This window comes from Sorex fumeus, unplaced genomic scaffold (assembly GCF_029834395.1).
Source record: "Sorex fumeus unplaced genomic scaffold, SorFum_2.1 ptg000051l, whole genome shotgun sequence".
Taxonomy (NCBI): domain Eukaryota; kingdom Metazoa; phylum Chordata; class Mammalia; order Eulipotyphla; family Soricidae; genus Sorex; species Sorex fumeus.
The window spans coordinates 2,285,101-2,301,537 of record NW_026606108.1 but is presented as its reverse complement, the minus strand read 5'-3'; the positions used below and the strand labels follow the sequence as shown (position 1 = coordinate 2,301,537).

At 51.0% G+C, this 16,437-nt stretch overlaps 1 protein-coding gene across 2 annotated transcripts in view; it reads left to right on the top strand.

Moving 5' to 3' along the window:
* GABRA5 (gamma-aminobutyric acid type A receptor subunit alpha5) overlaps positions 1 to 16,437 on the top strand; it is a 76,418-nt gene that overhangs the window by 9,814 nt on the left and 50,167 nt on the right. For both annotated transcript variants that reach the window (XM_056124365.1, XM_056124364.1), the window contains exon 3: positions 15,142 to 15,284. In XM_056124365.1, the coding sequence (XP_055980340.1) occupies positions 15,142 to 15,284 (143 nt within the window). The remainder of the gene's footprint in view (positions 1 to 15,141; positions 15,285 to 16,437) is intronic.

The window sequence follows — 16,437 nt, the reverse complement described above, 5'->3', positions numbered from 1 at the left end:
AGGGCTCAGGGGACAGAGGCTGGAGACTTGCTGATGGATGCAGCACCTGGACCCTCAGAGACTACAGCAGAAAGGGAAGCCCTGGGCACTTCCAGCACACTGCCCTGCAGGTGGAAGAAGAAACTGGTCATCAAGGCTGAGTAAGGGCTGCTGAGGAGAAAAGCAGAGACTGAGCAGCCTGGTAATGGCTGAGATTCAAGAATAGGAATCTGGATTGATCTTTCCTTCCTCCTTCCCTCCCTCCTTCTCTCCCTCCTTCCCTCCTCCCTCCCTCCCTCCCTCCCTCCTTCCTCTCACCCTTTCTTCCTTCTCTCCCTCCTTTCTCTCTTTTGGAGTCACACTCAACAGTGCTCAGAGTTTACTCCCGGCTCTGCACTCAGGAATCCCTCTTGGCAGTGCTCTGAGGACCATATGGGGTGCCAGGGATCAAATCCAGGTTGGCCATGAGCCAGAAGAATGCCCTCCCCACTGTGCTATTGCCCTAGCCCCAGCAAGTCTAGGATTTGGGGACCTGAAAGGCACTGCCAGGTCTGGGCTTCCCCCAGGCAGAGGAAATTCAGCCCGGCATGAGAAGGAAGTAGACAAATCTCTCTGGCTCTTCAGTGAGTTCTGACCAGAAGAGAAGCAAGGTTGGGCCAAGGAATGGAAGTGTCAAAGAAGACAGTGAGATTATACCTGTAGTCCACTGGGGTGTTTGTGGGTGAAAGGAGAGTAAGTCTGGAAAGGTGGGCGGCCAGGAGACAGGGCATGGCCTCTTCTCTAGGGAGACTGACCTCTGCCTCTGGAGCCCAGGGCTCTGAGTTGGCATGTGGGAATTAGAACAGGAGAGTAGAGTTTCCATGGGGGACCCCCGCAGAGAGGCCTGGGGATCTTCTCATCGGACCAAGCAATCTAAGGGTCCTAGAGGAAGGTGACACATTCGTGACATCAGCCATCTTCAAGTGCTCATTTCCCGTGTCCATGGAAACAAGTCTTCAGTGGAAACATGATGTGGGCCTTCGTGGGCCAACTGCTGTCTGCCATCTTGCTTCTTCCTTCTGTCTTTCCCATACTAATTTAGTTTTGTTCTTTTAATTTTGATTTATGAGACTGACACACTGCCTACTGCGCTAAGGCTGGAGCGGTAGCACAGTGGGTAGGGCGTTTGCTTTGCACGCAGCCAACATGGCCGACCCGAGTTCTATTCCTCCGCCCCTCTCGGAGAGCCCGGCAAGCTACCGAGAGTATCTCGCCCGCACAGCAGAGCCTGGCAAGCTCCCCGTGACATATTCGATATGCCAAACACAGTAACAACAAAGTCTCCAATGGAGACGTTACTGGGCCCGCTCGAGCAAATCGATGGACAACGGGAGGACAGTGACAGTGACAATTTTGATTTGTGGTCACACCCAGCCATGCTCACAGCTTACTCCTGACCTCTGGAGGTGCTCAGGGAGCTCTGTGTGATTCGCAGGATTGAGTGGCGCTTGGCTGCATGCAAGATAGACGCCTTAACCACTGTGCTCTCAGACTTCAGCCCATCATAGCTGTCGTTGTTGGCCAAAGTGCTGTGTAGTGGAAATTGGAGGAGAACGCAAGAGACTTTCTGAGGTGCTTTTTTAAATATGTTTAAAGTAGCAAACAAATAAACACAAGGTCAGTGTCTCAGAGATAATTAAGCACTTGGGGTGAAAGGAAGCAAGAGGTGTCATTAAGGAGACACAGACTGCCAGAGAAGTCCAAGTTAGCTCAGTTCCCCACATGATTTCTGACAGAAATCAGCTCCAGGGGGTAGGGTTCATTCAGCTTCTGCCCATCGAAGGTGACTGTCCATCCTGGGCAAGGATCATATCACAAGGATATGCATTCTGCCCTGGGTCAGAAATTACTCAAAACTTTGTCTTCCCCAGAAGCAAAGCCCCAGCTCTGGAACCCTTTGTGATCATCACTTCCTTTTATGAAGTGCCTGTACAAGATGACATCTAGGTCATCTATTAGATTATTCGAGGTAAAAAAACTGGTAGGACCAGAAAGATAGCACAGTGGGTAGGGCTCTTGCCTTGCATGTGGTCCTCTTGGGTTCCATCCCCAACATTTCATCGGGTCCCCCAAGCACTGCCATGGGTGATCCCTGAGTGCAGAGCCAGGTGTAAGCCCTAAGCACCTCTGGTTGTGGTCCCTAAACCAAAGAAGGCAGGAAGGCAGGCAGGCAGGCAGGCAGGCAGGCAGGAAGGAAGGAAGGAAGGAAGGAAGGAAGGAAGGAAGGAAGGAAGGAAAAACTAGTATATTTAAATAGATGAAGTGATGTGGGGGGAAACTTGTTGCCACTCCTTAAAAAGAAAGATGGTCTCTGAATAGGTGAATAAAAACGTGACTACTTTCTTCCCACCTCTTAGAAACATGAGTGTCTTCCACAGGAGTGCCCTGTGACCGACTGTGCCTGGAGATAGTTTCCTTAGGATTCCATTGGACTGGATTGCTTCTCCTCCTAGTTCCTCCCCCCACTGATGGCCCCGCATGTCCATCTGTGCATTTGAGATCAACCCTGCCACATCTGTGATCCATGCGGTACATGGTGGGGCGTCATGGTGGGAGGCTCCAGGGAAAGAAGGAGCTTGAGTCAGTCAGTGTCCAGGCCTGCAGTGCTGTCAGCAAAGTCCTTCGTGCTTTGACGAGTGCTCTCTGCCCCCCTCCCCATGGGTTCCTCCCTTCGGCACCTGACCCACTCTCAGAAACAGCTCATGGCTCTGAGGGGGCCTCCTGCACCCTTCTCAACTGCTTCTTTGGCTCAGACTCCATATTTCTTGCATGGAGGCCCAGAGTGACTTTCCTGACCTCTAGCCCGACCCTCAGCACTGCTGGCCCTTGGGATCCTGGTCACCCTGGGGCCGCCATCTCTGTTCCAACCCTCTGCTGGCTCAGCTGGCTTGGAGAGCAGGGCTATTGCTTCAGAGTAGAGTATGCATGCATTTGCATTCCGCGATAGCACAGTGGGTAGGGCGTCTGCCTTGCACGCAGCCAACATGGCCGACCCGAGTTCGATTCCTCTGCCCCTCTTGGAGAGCCCGACAAGCTACCAAGAGTATTCGTTATGCCAGACACAGTAACAACAAAGTCTCCGATGGAGACGTTACTGGGCCCGCTCGAGCAAATCGACGATCAACGGGAGGGCCTTTACTTCACTTTACTTACTTTATATCCCCAGTATGTGGGAGACATCCCAAAAGCTTTCCTTGAGCTAAGCTGTAGGACTGAACCCTGAGCTGATCCTCCAGGCTCTGTGGAGGAACCATGTAGAGAACAGAAGCTCCCCAGGGGCCTTCATGCCCTCCCTGGAAGCCCCTGCCCAGTGCAGCCCTGGCACTACCCCCCAAAAAACACAGGCGAACTGTGGGCAAAGCCAGCACCTGCCTCTCCCGGTTCACTGAACATGGACTCTCTGGGGCATGGAGATCAAGAAGGCATCCATTCTTGGATGCCAAAAGCCAGAGTCAGGACCAGATAGCCCAGAGGAGAGGGAACTAGCTGTGCCCACAGTTAACCTGGGTTCTATCCCCAGCACCCCACAGGGCTCCCCTAAGCCTGCCAGTCAGATTCCTGAGTGCAGAGACAGGAGTCAGCCCTGAGCACTGCTGGGTGTACCTTCCCCCTCCTCACACACACCCAACAATCCCAGCGTCAAATGCCTGGAAGTGGCCAAATGGACAGCCTGAGGGTAAAGTAGAAAGTTGGCACAGTGATGACAAGAGGGTTCCCTTCATGAGGGCCTGTGTGTTTGCTCAGCTTGGCTCTGTCCTTCCCCTCCCTTCCCTTCCCCTTCTCTTCCCTTCCCTTCCCTTCTTCTCTTCCCTTTCCCCTTCCCTACCTTACTCTTCTCCCCACCACTCCTTTTCCTTCTCTCCCCCCACTCTCTCTCTATCTCTCCCCCCACCTTCATTTTTGGCTTTTGCACCTTACCTTGAGATTCTGAGAGCCCATCTCTGACTCTCTGCTCAAGGACCTCTCCTTGATGTGCTCAGGGAAATACCTGGGTGCCAGGATTGGAACCAGGGTTCTGGCTGTGGCTGCCAGGGCTTGTTCCCCATAAACTGCTTTGCTGAAAAGGACCCGGCACGGGCTGTCCAGGCCCCTCTCAGCCTCACAGTCTCTAGCCCCCAAAGGTGGACCGGACACTTTCTAGGGACCCTCTAGGTCTGGGCAGCCTCCTCTGGGACTCAACCCCCTCCCTGGGACTCACCCCCCCTCCCCTGGGACTCGCCCCTCTCCCCAGCCCTCCCTTTGCCCAGGCTGCATCTGGGGCTTGCGACCTTCATTCCTTATGTCTTACCCAAAAGGCCTTGGGGAGAGAGTTGGGAGCTGGGGCCCGGGAACTTGCCAGAACGTTTTGGAGGCAAGAGCCTGTGAAAGATTTAATTAGGGTGCTTGGCTCTGCGTCTCTCTCATCGTGCCTTTTCTGGGACATCAATAATCTGGCAATGTTGGGAGGGTGCATGTGGCCCCAATGTGATGTAATTTTGAAGGAGTTAAAAAAAAAAAAAAGAAAGAAAAAGAAGAATGGTTCCTATTTTAGGAGCTCCGAGTTAATGAACCCTGACCGATCCTGAAGGGGGATGTCAGTGCTAATGGAGCCGCCGCGGCACCCAGCAGCTCGCCCCGACACAGGCGCACTGCGCTGCCCAGTCAGCCTGGCACACCCAGAAAGCCTCAGTCAGTGGCTCTGAGCTCAAGGCTGCCTTTGGAACCCAGCTGGAGCCAACGCTCAGAGGGACTGAGGAGTCTCTTGCTGCCAGAACCAGTCATCCTGCAGCCTTGTCTTGTCTTTCGTTCTGTCTGCCTAGTTTTGCAAAGGGTTTCAACAGTCAGTGGTGTGACACAAGCCCAGGTGACTCAGCCTCAGAACCAAGACTTGCACAAGCTGGTAGAGGCACCAGCAAGTTCCCCAAAGGGCTGTGAGAGGCCTTGTGGGCAGGGGCTGAGGGTGCCCAGCGCTCGCTCTGTGCAGTGGGAAGATCTCCCTCCCCGTGGCCTTGCCCCCATGCCACAGCTGAATCCTGTTGAAGGAAGTTCCGTGCACCGAGGAAGGCTCCAAAATCTCTACTTTTGCCTTTATAGCATTTGTGGGAGATTGTTTTAAGAATCTATTTCCCACCCCCCAGGTTGTATCTTCCATAAGTATGGAGGAGAAACCACTGCAGATTTGCTGCCTTGGTCTCTATCTAAATGGTCCAGAGATTAATGCAATGTTATAGCAGAACCAGAAAAACACAAATTCACCCCAAGAAAAGTGAAAAAGGTTGTGGATATATTGAAACTTTTTATAAAAGATTGGACAAAAGGGGAAGGCCAGGGCTAAGGACATAGCTCAGTGGTAGACACTTGCTTTGCATAAGTGATGCTTGGGCGTCATCTCTTTGGGCAACTTGTATGCATCAACCTCAGCAGACAGCCATCCCAGGTTTAATCCCTGGCATCCCATACGGTTCCCCTAGCACTGCTGGGAATGATTCCTGAGCACAGAGCCAGGAATAACCCCTGAGTATTGCTGGAAATGGCACAAAATTTTTTTAAAAATTAAATGTTCAGAAGCCTACGTGAATGTGACCCAGAGGCTGGACTTCTCCAAGCAGGAATCTCAGAAAACTACAGAACCCGCAATGCCTTTTACTCTCCCCATTCCTCTCATGGTACATCACTTCACAAAGGCCTCAACTGCAGATTCTCTGGCGGTTGGGCATGGGTTGGTGGGTTTCTGCGGGGGGGGGGGGGGGGGGGACTGCTGTAGCAGTACACCCAGAGGTCAAGGGACTCGGCTTAGAGGACAGAAATATTGCCAACATGGTGCTGGGGACATGTAAGATGGCCAGCAATGGTGTCAAGACATTGTCAGATGGTCAGTGACAGCGTTGGGATGTGCCAGCTGTCCAGTTATGGTGTAGAGACATGTCAGGTGCCCAGTGATGGTGCCAGGCCATGTCAGGAGGCTGGTGAAACAGCTAAGCCCTGGTCTCCTACCATTAGGGCTGTTCAGATTGAGTGTAGTTTACAGTCTTTTACACAATGGATAATAAAATGGTTTTGAGCAATAATCTGAAACATCTTCTTCCATTTTCCTTTTGCCCCGGCTCGTAGTGATGCCTTAAGGTTTTTATTCTATTGAGGTATAATTGATGCAGGTGCTGTGTTTGTCTGAGGCAGGGGTGTGCCATATCAATCCACCTGTATACCGCAATGTGGCTTCTTCATGGTGACAGCTAAATCCTTGGCCACATTCCATAGTCTCAGGCCTTTTCCACAATGGGGCTCTTGAAGGACTCACCTTGGTGAGCTCTGGAATAACATCACACTTTTCTGCTGCCCACAGTCCCTGTATAATAGGCTTCTGGGACCGTTTTCCTCTTCTTGTTGCAAGTTTCTGTTCTCCTTCCCCACCCTTTGGAATCCTGTTCTCTCTCTATTTCTACAAGTTCATGTTTCTAGGTTTGTGTATAAGTAGAGGTTTTGTTTGTGAGTGGACATGGTCCACCCCAGGAATCCAGTAGGGACCTCCCAAGTGTTGGACATTGGATGTATCTGTATTAGAAAATTGAGTGACCCAATGGGTCAGGATTATGAAGAACCTGCAAACTGCTCAGAGTTTGGGCAATAAACTCTGTTTAATCAGTTGTTGCCCACCTGGGCAGGGCAGAAATGTTTCTTCCAGAGCCTGGGTGCTTCATCTTCCTAAGGATTGACACCACAGTGTCGGGCAAGGAGAAAGGAATCAGATATGCACACATATATGTACCTATCCATTAATTCCTCTCAGTTTAAAACTTTCGCTACCAGTTTCTAGGGCTACAGAGATAGTACAGTGGGCAGGGCTCTTGTCTTGCATATAGCTGACCTGGTTGGATTTCCAGTAACTCATGCTCCAACGAGCCCCACCAGTGAGCACAGAGCCAGGAGTAAGCCCTGAACAGCACTGGGTGTGGCCCCCCAAACGACAACGTTTATAACAATATAAAGCTTTGTGTGTACCCACACATTCTTCAATACCCACATATACTGCTCTGTGATCACCATCAAAAAGTCTATTTTCCATCCTCCATTATCCAGTTGACCCCCTGTTATTCAGGTCACCCACTTCCCACCTCCCTTGTAACCATCAATCTCTTCTCTGCTTTCAAGCGTTTGTGTTTGATTCTGTTCACTCATTTGCTACTTTTAAAATATACATATTCTAAGAGCCTAGCTCAGTCGTGGAATTCTAAAACATATACAGTGTAAGGGATGGGGAGAGAGCTCAAAGGTCTAGAACACGCTCTGCATGCAGGAGTCTTGGTTTGACCCTGCACCACCCCCTGAACCCCACCAGGAGTGAACCTGAACACCGAGCTGGGAATGGCCACTGAGCACTGCCCAGTATGCCCCCAAGGATACCCCAAATTAAAATTTAAAATATATGTTGCATGTAAATGACATCACACAGAATTTACCATTCTCCATATTATGTATTATAATACTTTTTTGGGGGGTGGGGGGTTCACACCAATCAGTGCTCAAGAGACACACCTGGAGATGCTAAAAGTCTATGGCCACACCTAGAGATAGGGAGACCTATGGCCACACCTGGAGATGGAGGCTCTATGGCCACACCTGGAGATGGGGGAGTCTATGGCCACACCTGGAGATGGGGGGGCACTATGACCATGCCTGGAAATGGGGGTTTGTAACAACACCTAGAGATGGGGGGTACTATGACCATACCTGGAAATGGGGGGTCTATGACAATACCTGGAGATGGGGTGGGGGGCCGTGGCCACTCCTAGAGATGCTTTCAGCATATGGAAAAGGTGTGGAGGCTTGATCCACTGCTGGCTTGCAGCTTTCAGCAAGGTCAGCCCCTCAGCCTTTGAACTATCCCTGGTCCATTCAATATTTCCTGATGTATCCACGTTGTTGCAAATTGTGGAGTAATTGTGTCAACAGACTACATTATTATCCCTTCATCTGTTCTTGGACAGAGGTTGCTGCCTTGGCAATTATAAATGAAGCCCCACAGGGTCCAGGAATAGTCTTGGCTTAAGGGGCAGACTTTGCACCAGCCTGGCCACATTCCCGCCCCAGCACTGAGCCCCCACCTCAGGCAGCTCAGGGCCGGTTCTCAGGCTCTCCATGGAATTGCAGCTGAGTTGCCTTCAATAGCCCCAAGAGCAGAGCTTGGAAGGCACCTCCAAACCCCGAATCTAGGAGTGCAGATGCGGTCTTGACTAGGCGTTTTTGTGTTTTGTTTTGTTTTGTTTTTTAATTGTCCTTTTGATTTGGGCGGCCACACGAGAGCTCAGGGCTGACTCCTGGTTCTACACCCACAGATAACTCTTGGTAGGTACAGGGACTACCTGGAGTTCCAGCGATGGAAGCTAGGTCTGCTGCATGCCAGGCAAAGTCCCTCCCTGCTATGCTCTTGTTCCGGCCTCCAAGTGTTTTTTATTCTTTCGATAAATTCTCTGCCATGGGGTTCTGGATCATAGGGAAATTACGTTTGTGACCCATTGAGGAATGCTCAGTTTTACACTTTACACTTCCACCAAAGTCCCCAGGCACCCCTTTCTCCACACCTCACTTGTCTCTCCTTATTGTCCTTTTCTGTGTGAGCTGATTATTTCTGGGGCTCACACCTCCCAGTCATAGGAAGCGACAAGCTACTTTCCCTGTGTCTCTGCACCCCCATCTGTCTTCTGCTTGGGGCCTCTGCCCATTTTTAAGTGAAACTGTGTGTTCTCATGGGGTTATGTGAGGTCTTTGTTTGGGGAGGGGAGTTCCCAGGCAATGCTCAGGGGTCAATGGATTCTGGCAGCAGCACTCCATCTGAGCACAAGAAACTGCCTGGGGACCACCCAGACAATATGTGAGGGGTCTCCAGGGCCGTAGTCGTACAGGGGTTCAATCCCAGAGCCTGACGTGTCTACCGTTGACCACTCTGTGACCTGGGGGTTCTTTATATATGACAGATCAGCAACCTGTGTTCGATGGATAGTTTGCAACATCTCCTCTCACAAAATTAGTCAGCTTTTCATTCTGATGATGGTTTCTTTGATGGTCTAGAAGTCTTCTCGCTTGATGTAGTCCCACTTCTCCACTTTGCTCTTTCTGGAGTGGTGACATGGAGCAAACCCACGGTTCATGTGTGCAAGGCGTGACTTTACCGCAGAGTTGCCTCCTGGGCCTTGGTTCTATTTTAGGTGTAGGGTGTTAGGCCACACTCGGGGATGCCCAGGACTAACTCCTGACTCTGTGGTCAGGGATCACTGCTGGTGGTTCTCAGGAGACCATATAGGGTTCCTGGGATCAAATCTGTGTCAGCTGCATGCAGGGCGAGCACCCTAGTGCTGTATTACGGCATCATGCCAAGGGTTTTATTTTTTTATTTTAATTTCCCTTTGGTTCCTTGAGTGATAGGACCCTATTGCCCATGTCTTCTGGAGCCCGTGCACCCTTGAGCACGGATCTCGTTTGGTTGGTCTCTGTCTCTAAGCTCGCCTGGTTCCACTTTGGAGAAGCCTGCCCGTATTCTCCCTGTCTCTCCTCTCACATCTTTCTCAATAAGTTCCCATAAAAACTATCTTGCTTCACACAAAAAAAGGCATGTGATAAACTCGTTCTGTTTTCTTCTATATATCTTATGGTTTTAGAGCCAGATTCAAGTTTCCACCCATTTCGAATTATATTCATGTATACTATAAGGGCTGTATACTATAAAGGGCTGGAGCGATAGCACAGCGGGTAGGGCGGGTAGGGCGTTCACCTTACAAGCGGCCAACATGGCCGACCCGAGTTCGATTCCTCCGCCCCTCTCGGAGAGCCCGGCAAGCTACCGAGAGTATTCGATATGCCAGACACAGTAACAACAAAGTCTCCAATGGAGACGTTATTGGGCCCGCTCGAGCAAATCGACGATCAACGGGAGGGCCTTTACCTTTTACCTTATACTATAAGGAATTACTCTGGTTTGTATATTGTGCTTGTGGGGTTCATTTTCCCCAACACTAGTAAAGAGATAATTTCGTGTTCTTTCTCTGTTCTTTCTTCCTTTGTCGTAAATTAGTTGTCTCTAAAGATGTGAGACTGGGGCAGGAGCAATGGGACAGTGGGGAGGATGCTGGCCTTGCACACTGCTGATCTAGGTTTGATCCTAACACCCCATATGATCCCCGATCCCCACCAGGAATGATTCCTGAATGTATAGCCATGAGTAACCTCTGAGCCTGGTGTGGGTTATACCCTATATGTGGCCCCTAAACCAAAAATCTAAACTAAAATGAAGATCTGATCTTATTTGGGGGCTCTTGGTTCATTCCATCCACCTGTGTGTCTTTTATCCTAACACCAGGCTGTTCTGATTACTACAGCTTACTGATGTAGTTTATGGGAAAGGCAGGGGCCACACCTTTTGTTCATTTGTTTGTTTCAAAACTGCTTTGAGTATTCTTGGTCTTTTGTAGTACAGATATTAGAATTTGGGGTTTCTATTTCTGTGGACTATGATTTGGTTGGGTAATAAAGGCATTTTAACAATGCTTTCATTCTTCCCACCCATTCACAGACATATTCAGAAGTGCTAAGTGTTGGCATAAAAGAGTTTGTGTCTGTGGCCCCCTGCTAAGAAGTCAATGTTAGCTGCTGAGCGTGTCGACTCTGTGTATTTCTTTTTTTTTTTTAATTTTTATTAGTGAAACACCATGAGATACAGTTGTAGACTTACAAATTTTTGTGCTTGGGTTTCTATTGTACAATGATCAAACACCCATCCCTCCACCAGTGTCCATTTACCACCACCACTATCCCAGTATCCCTCCCTCCCCCCTCATCCCCTCATCCCACCCTGCTTCTGTGGCAGGGCACTCACTTTTGTTCTCTCTCTCCTATTGGGTGCTGTGGTTTGCAAAAGAGGAATTGAATGGCATTCATGTTTGGTCTAGAGTCTCCTTTCAGCATGCCCCTCCCATCCTGGGGGGATCCTCCCAACACCCCGCATTTGGTGCTCCCTTCTACATCCGGGCTGCCTTTACCCCTAGAGTGTGAAGCTGGCCTCCAAGCCATGGAGTAAACCATCTGGTATTTATCTCGGCTATTCTCGGGTGTTAGTCTCCTATTTTGTTACTTTATGTTCCCCAGATGAATGCAATCCTTCTATGTCTATCCCTCTCTTTCTGACTCATTTCGCTTAGCATGATACTTTCCATGTAGTACCACTTGTATGTAAATTTCATGACTTCATCCTTTCTGACAGCTACATAGTATTCCATTGTGTAGATGTACCAAAGTTTCCTTAACCAGTCATCTGTTCTCAGGTACTCAGGTTTTTTCCATATTCTAGCTATTGTAAACAGTGCTGCAATGAACAGACAACTGCAGATGTCACTTTGACTATACTTTTTTGCCTCTCTGGGGTATATTCCCAGGAGTGGTATTTCTGGGTCAAATGGGAGCTCAATTTCTAGTTTTTTGAGAATTGTCCATACTGTTTTCCAAAAGGACTGAATCAGTCGGCATTGCCACCAGCAGTGAAGGAGGGTCCCTTTCTTGCCACATCCGCGCCAACACCTGTTGCTTTTGTTCTTTTGGATGTGGGCCAGTCTCTGTGGTGTGAAATGATATCTCATTGTTGTTTCGATCTGCATCTCCCTGATGATCGATGATGTAGATAGAGCATTTTCTCATGTGCCTTTTTGCCATTCGGATTTCATCTTTGAGGAAGTTTCTGTTCACTTCATTGCCCCATTTTCTGATGGGGTTGGATGTTTTCTTCTTGTGGAGTTCAACCAGTACTTTGCATATCCTTGATATCAACCCCTTGTCAGATGTATATTCAGCGAATGTCCTTTCCCATTCCGTAGACTGTCTTTCTATTTTGGTCACTGCTTCTTTTGAGGTGCAGAAGCTTCTTAGTTTAAGATAGTCCCATTTGTCTATCTCTGATTTCACTTGCTTGGCCAATGGTGTGACATCTTTGAAGACACCATTAGCTTCAATGTCATGGAAGGTTTTGCCGACTTTGTCTTCTATGTACCTTATGGTTTCAGGTCTGATGTTGAGGTCTTTAATCCATTTTGATCTTACTTTTGTACATGGCATTAGGCAGAGATCTGAGCCCACTTTTTTGCATGTAGCCGTCCAGTCCATATACTCGACTGTGTGTATTTTAATGATCATGTGAAAATTAGATGAAGAACTTGGTAGTGTCTCATTCAGTAGCTCTGGGCCAATAAGGTATTGACCTGCTCAGAGGCAACGATGCCAAGGCCTGATTTTCAAGAACTGAGTCTGCAGGTTTACACATGCAGCCTCGCAGCTCTGGCTCAGCCAACTCCAGAGGCAGAGCTGGGCTGGGAGTCAGGTGCCGTGGGGGAAGTTCTGCCCATCCCCTGCCTTGACTCTGCCCCCAGGGCTTACCCCTGCCCTGGAATGGACAAGTTGTCCTTGAAGCCCAGTGGATGCTGTAGTTCATGCACTGATGGGTTCAAACTCGGGATTTGTGTGTCTGGAGGTGTTGGTGCCCTGTTTTCTGGAAACTTCTCTGCTAGCCCAACCTGCTGTGGGCAGTTTCCTTCTGTCCCTGACCTGGGACAGCTGGAGGGTGACCTGCAGGGGGAAACCATGACTTTTCTCCTGTTTTCTGGAAGGAATCTTGCCTGCTTCTTCCTTCTGCTTTTCTTGGGGGCTCTGTTGTGCTGTTTTGATGTAACCTGTGGGGGTCACCTTTCTCCGAGCCCCTGGGCTGATCTGAGCAATAAAGCAGCCCAGACCATGCGAGGTGCCTCAGGCTGGATGCAGCACCTGCACACTGGCTGGGCTGCCCGCAGCCAGAGAGTTTCAGGATCTGGCGCGTTCCTGTCCCGGAATATTGCGGTCTTGGCACTGGGATCAGAGCACAGCCAGCCAGCTGCGGCTGGGTTGAATCTGGGCATCTCGGCACTCTTGGGTCTGGTTTGGGGGCCACACAGTGCTCAGGGCTCCCTCCTGGCGGTGCTCAGGGTTCTCTCCTGGTGGTGCTCAGGGCTCTCTCCTGGCAGTACTCAGGGTTGTCTCCTGGCAGTGCTCAGGGCTCCCTCCTGGCAATGCTCAGGGCTCTCTCCAGGCGGTGCTCAGGGTTCTCTCCTGGTGGTGCTCAGGGTTTACTCCTGGAGGTGCTCAGGGCTCTCTCCTGGCGGTGCTCAGGGCTCTCTCCTGGCGGTGCTCATTCTACAGTGCTGGGGTTTGGGCCTGGAACCTCCCACACACAGAGCCTGTGATTCAGCCCACTGAGCTGTCTCTGCGGGCCAGGCTTGCTGATCTCTTTCGGGTCAATGTTTAAAGTGCCCAGTCCACCCCCATTAGCCACTCAGGCGGGTCTCATAGCAGGAATGTCATTTTGCTGTGCTGGAACCACACTTCTCCCAGCCCCTCTGAGAGATTGTTAGACACGTTGTCTGTGTCAGTGGATCCCAAATGCATGGACTCTCCAGCCAGAGAAGCAGCACAGCGGGTGGGGTGCTTGCCTTGCACGCCCATTCCAGCTTCCATTCCTGCCGTTGCATACGGTTTCCTGAGCAGCACTGGGACTGATCCCTGATCACAGAGCCAGGAGCAACCTCCCACCCAACCCCTCCTTTTCAGAAAAAAATAATTACCCATTGCTCCCTCCCCCAAGATCTGCCTTCTTTAAGGAAACAGAAAGAAAGTACCCACTTGATCTGGAGTGATAACATAGTAGGTAGGGCACTTGTCTTGTGTGTAACTGACCCGGGTTCAAACCCCGGCATCCCATAGGTGTGATCCCTGAGTGGAGAGTCAGGAGCAAGTCCTGAGCACTTACAGAAGTGGCAAACAACGATCACGATCACGACCACCCTGTTGTTCGTCGATTGCCTCGAGCAGGCCCCAGTAACGTCTCCTTCGTTCCAGCCTGAGATTTTTTTTTAAAGTGCCATATTCAAGGCTCTTGCAGGGTTAGGAGAATGAGACCCATCTTTGTTACTGGTATTTGGCATATTGGGTATGCCACGGGGAGTTTGCCAGACTCTGCCGTGTGGGCAGGCTACATTCGGTAGCCTGCCAGTTTGTCCAAAGTAGGAATGAGATGATAAGATGGCAGCTTCCGGGAGCTGAGTGTGATGATCTCTGGATCCTGGCCGTTGTTGGGGTTACAGGGCAGTTGGTGGGTGTAACTGTCTAGCTACTGGCAGGTCCAGTCCCAAACCATGCAGGCTTGGAGATCTCAGCCCCGGGTCCCACACACCTGGGTTCCTCTGCCAGTTCTTTTTTTTTTAATTTATTTTTTTATTAGTGAAGCACCATGAGGTACAGTTGTAGATTTACAAATCTTTGTGCTTGGGTTTCGGTCATACAATGATCAAATACCCATCCCTCCACCAGTGCCCATTTTCCACCCCCATGCCCCCCTCCCACCCTGCCTCTGTGGCAGGGCATTCCCTTTTGTTCTCTCTCTCCTTTTGGGTGTTGTGGTCTGCATGAGACTCATCCAAGTGTGTGGAGAGTGGTCCCAGAATGGCCTTGGCTGGGGCCTGGAGGTCTTCAGCTGTTGGGCCGTGGTGGGGACAGTAAGGCACAGGGTAGGAGACTCTGCCTTGTTCTCTCCCGGGAGCTGAGTGTGATAATCTCTGGATCCTGGCCATTGTTGTTGGCAAACAACAACCAAAAAACCAGCAGAAAACAAAAGTACCTGCAATGGAACCCAAGACTACTTCTGCAGCCCCCATCTCAGCCCATTGACCACTCTCCACTCTGGCTGGGGGTGGTATCGGCAATCTGAGAAACAGGGTCTGTTCTCTGCACTAGGGCGGCAAAGCTTCCTAAGGAACTGCAGCAATCACCTAGCTGACACCACCCCCCCCCCCCCAGCCTCCAGAATCATGCTCAGGTAGATGCTCTGAGTCTGGCTTGTATCCAGGGAAGCACTGGGCAAGGGGGGGGAGGGGGGAGCTGTCCAGGTCACCTGCCTGGTGCAGACTTGCTCACTGACACCCCACATGGTCGGTTCTGTGGATCCACAAATGCATTGAATTTCCAGCCAGAGAAGCAGCACAGCGGGTGGAGGCCCCTGGTGGACTGTGAGGGGCAGGAAGCTCTGCACGAGACACACACTCATGAGCAAACCCTTTCGCTCTTTCTCACGTTGGAAAGCTTCTCACAAGTGCCAGCCGGCTCAGTGAGTGATGAGACTAACGACAACATCACCGTCTTCACACGGATCCTGGACGGTCTCCTGGATGGCTACGACAGCAGACTGCGGCCGGGGCTCCGAGGAGAGGCTCCAGGGCTCCAAGGTGAGGCTCTGGGGTGCTTGGGAGTCCCTGCGGGCGTCTGCATGAGTGCTCTGCCCCCCCCCCCCCAGGCCCACATGCCTCTGGAGCTCTAAGCAGGGCCCTGCAAACTCTTTCCTGATAATCCCCGTCTCGGTTCTGATGCGCTCCAGGAGAGGCTGGCTGTGAGCTGAGAGGAGGCTGAGTGAGGGAAGAATTTTCTCTCCTTTTCCCACTCTCTGTGCAAGTCCCTGCCAGAAACCCCAGCTCTGCTCGATCCTTCCTTGTAGCCTTCTCTATGGTCTGTTCCATTTTCCACTAGGGTCCAGGTCACAGCAGCCACTTTGGAGATGATAGAAATTCAGAGACAGTTTGGGCTAGAGTGATAGTCAGCGGGGAGGCAACTTGCCTTGCACATAGCCCACCTGGGCTTCGATTCCTGGATCCCAGATGGTGCCCAGAGCCCCACCAGGAGAGATCCCTGTGCAGAGCCAGGAGCAAACCCTGAGCACTGCTGGGTTTGCTTCTGATACAAGAAAAAAAAAAAGAGCGAGATCATGAAAGACAAATGGGCTTTTGGGCAGGCAGGGGCGGCTTTGTTTGTGACCTTTGTAGGCAGGGAACACCCCAGAGGCCAGAGAGTGTCCACAGGGGTCCTTGAGCCTGCTCTCGCAGGAGAGGTGCTGTCTCCAGCCAACCCACTCTTGAGTGGATAAGTGAGCTCCACGCTGCAATTTTGTGTCTGCAGTGGGGTGACTCACTCGAGTGAATCCTGTCTCACTCGGGACTGTGACCCCATGTTTCTGCCCAGCAGCTCCTGTCCCTTTGAGCAGATCACCGAGGGGCAGAGCATTGAGAAATTTCAGGAGTGGGGCGGAGAGATAGCATAGTGGGGAGAGCACTGCCTTGCACATGGCCGACCCAAGTTTGATCCCCAGCACCCCATATGACCCCTGAGTACTGCCAGGAGTAATTCCTGAGTGCAGAGCTAAACATTGCCGGTGTGACCCAACGCCCCTCAACAACCCCTCCAAATTATGGGAGCATCCCTAGACTGTTCCCACGGAGCGGGCAGAGGAAGGGTCCCTGCCCAGCCCCCAATACCTGTGCACTTCCCAAGAGCACCTGAGGCAGGCAAGTGCTAGTCCTCTGCTATACATGGGCTGTGTGTGTTGTT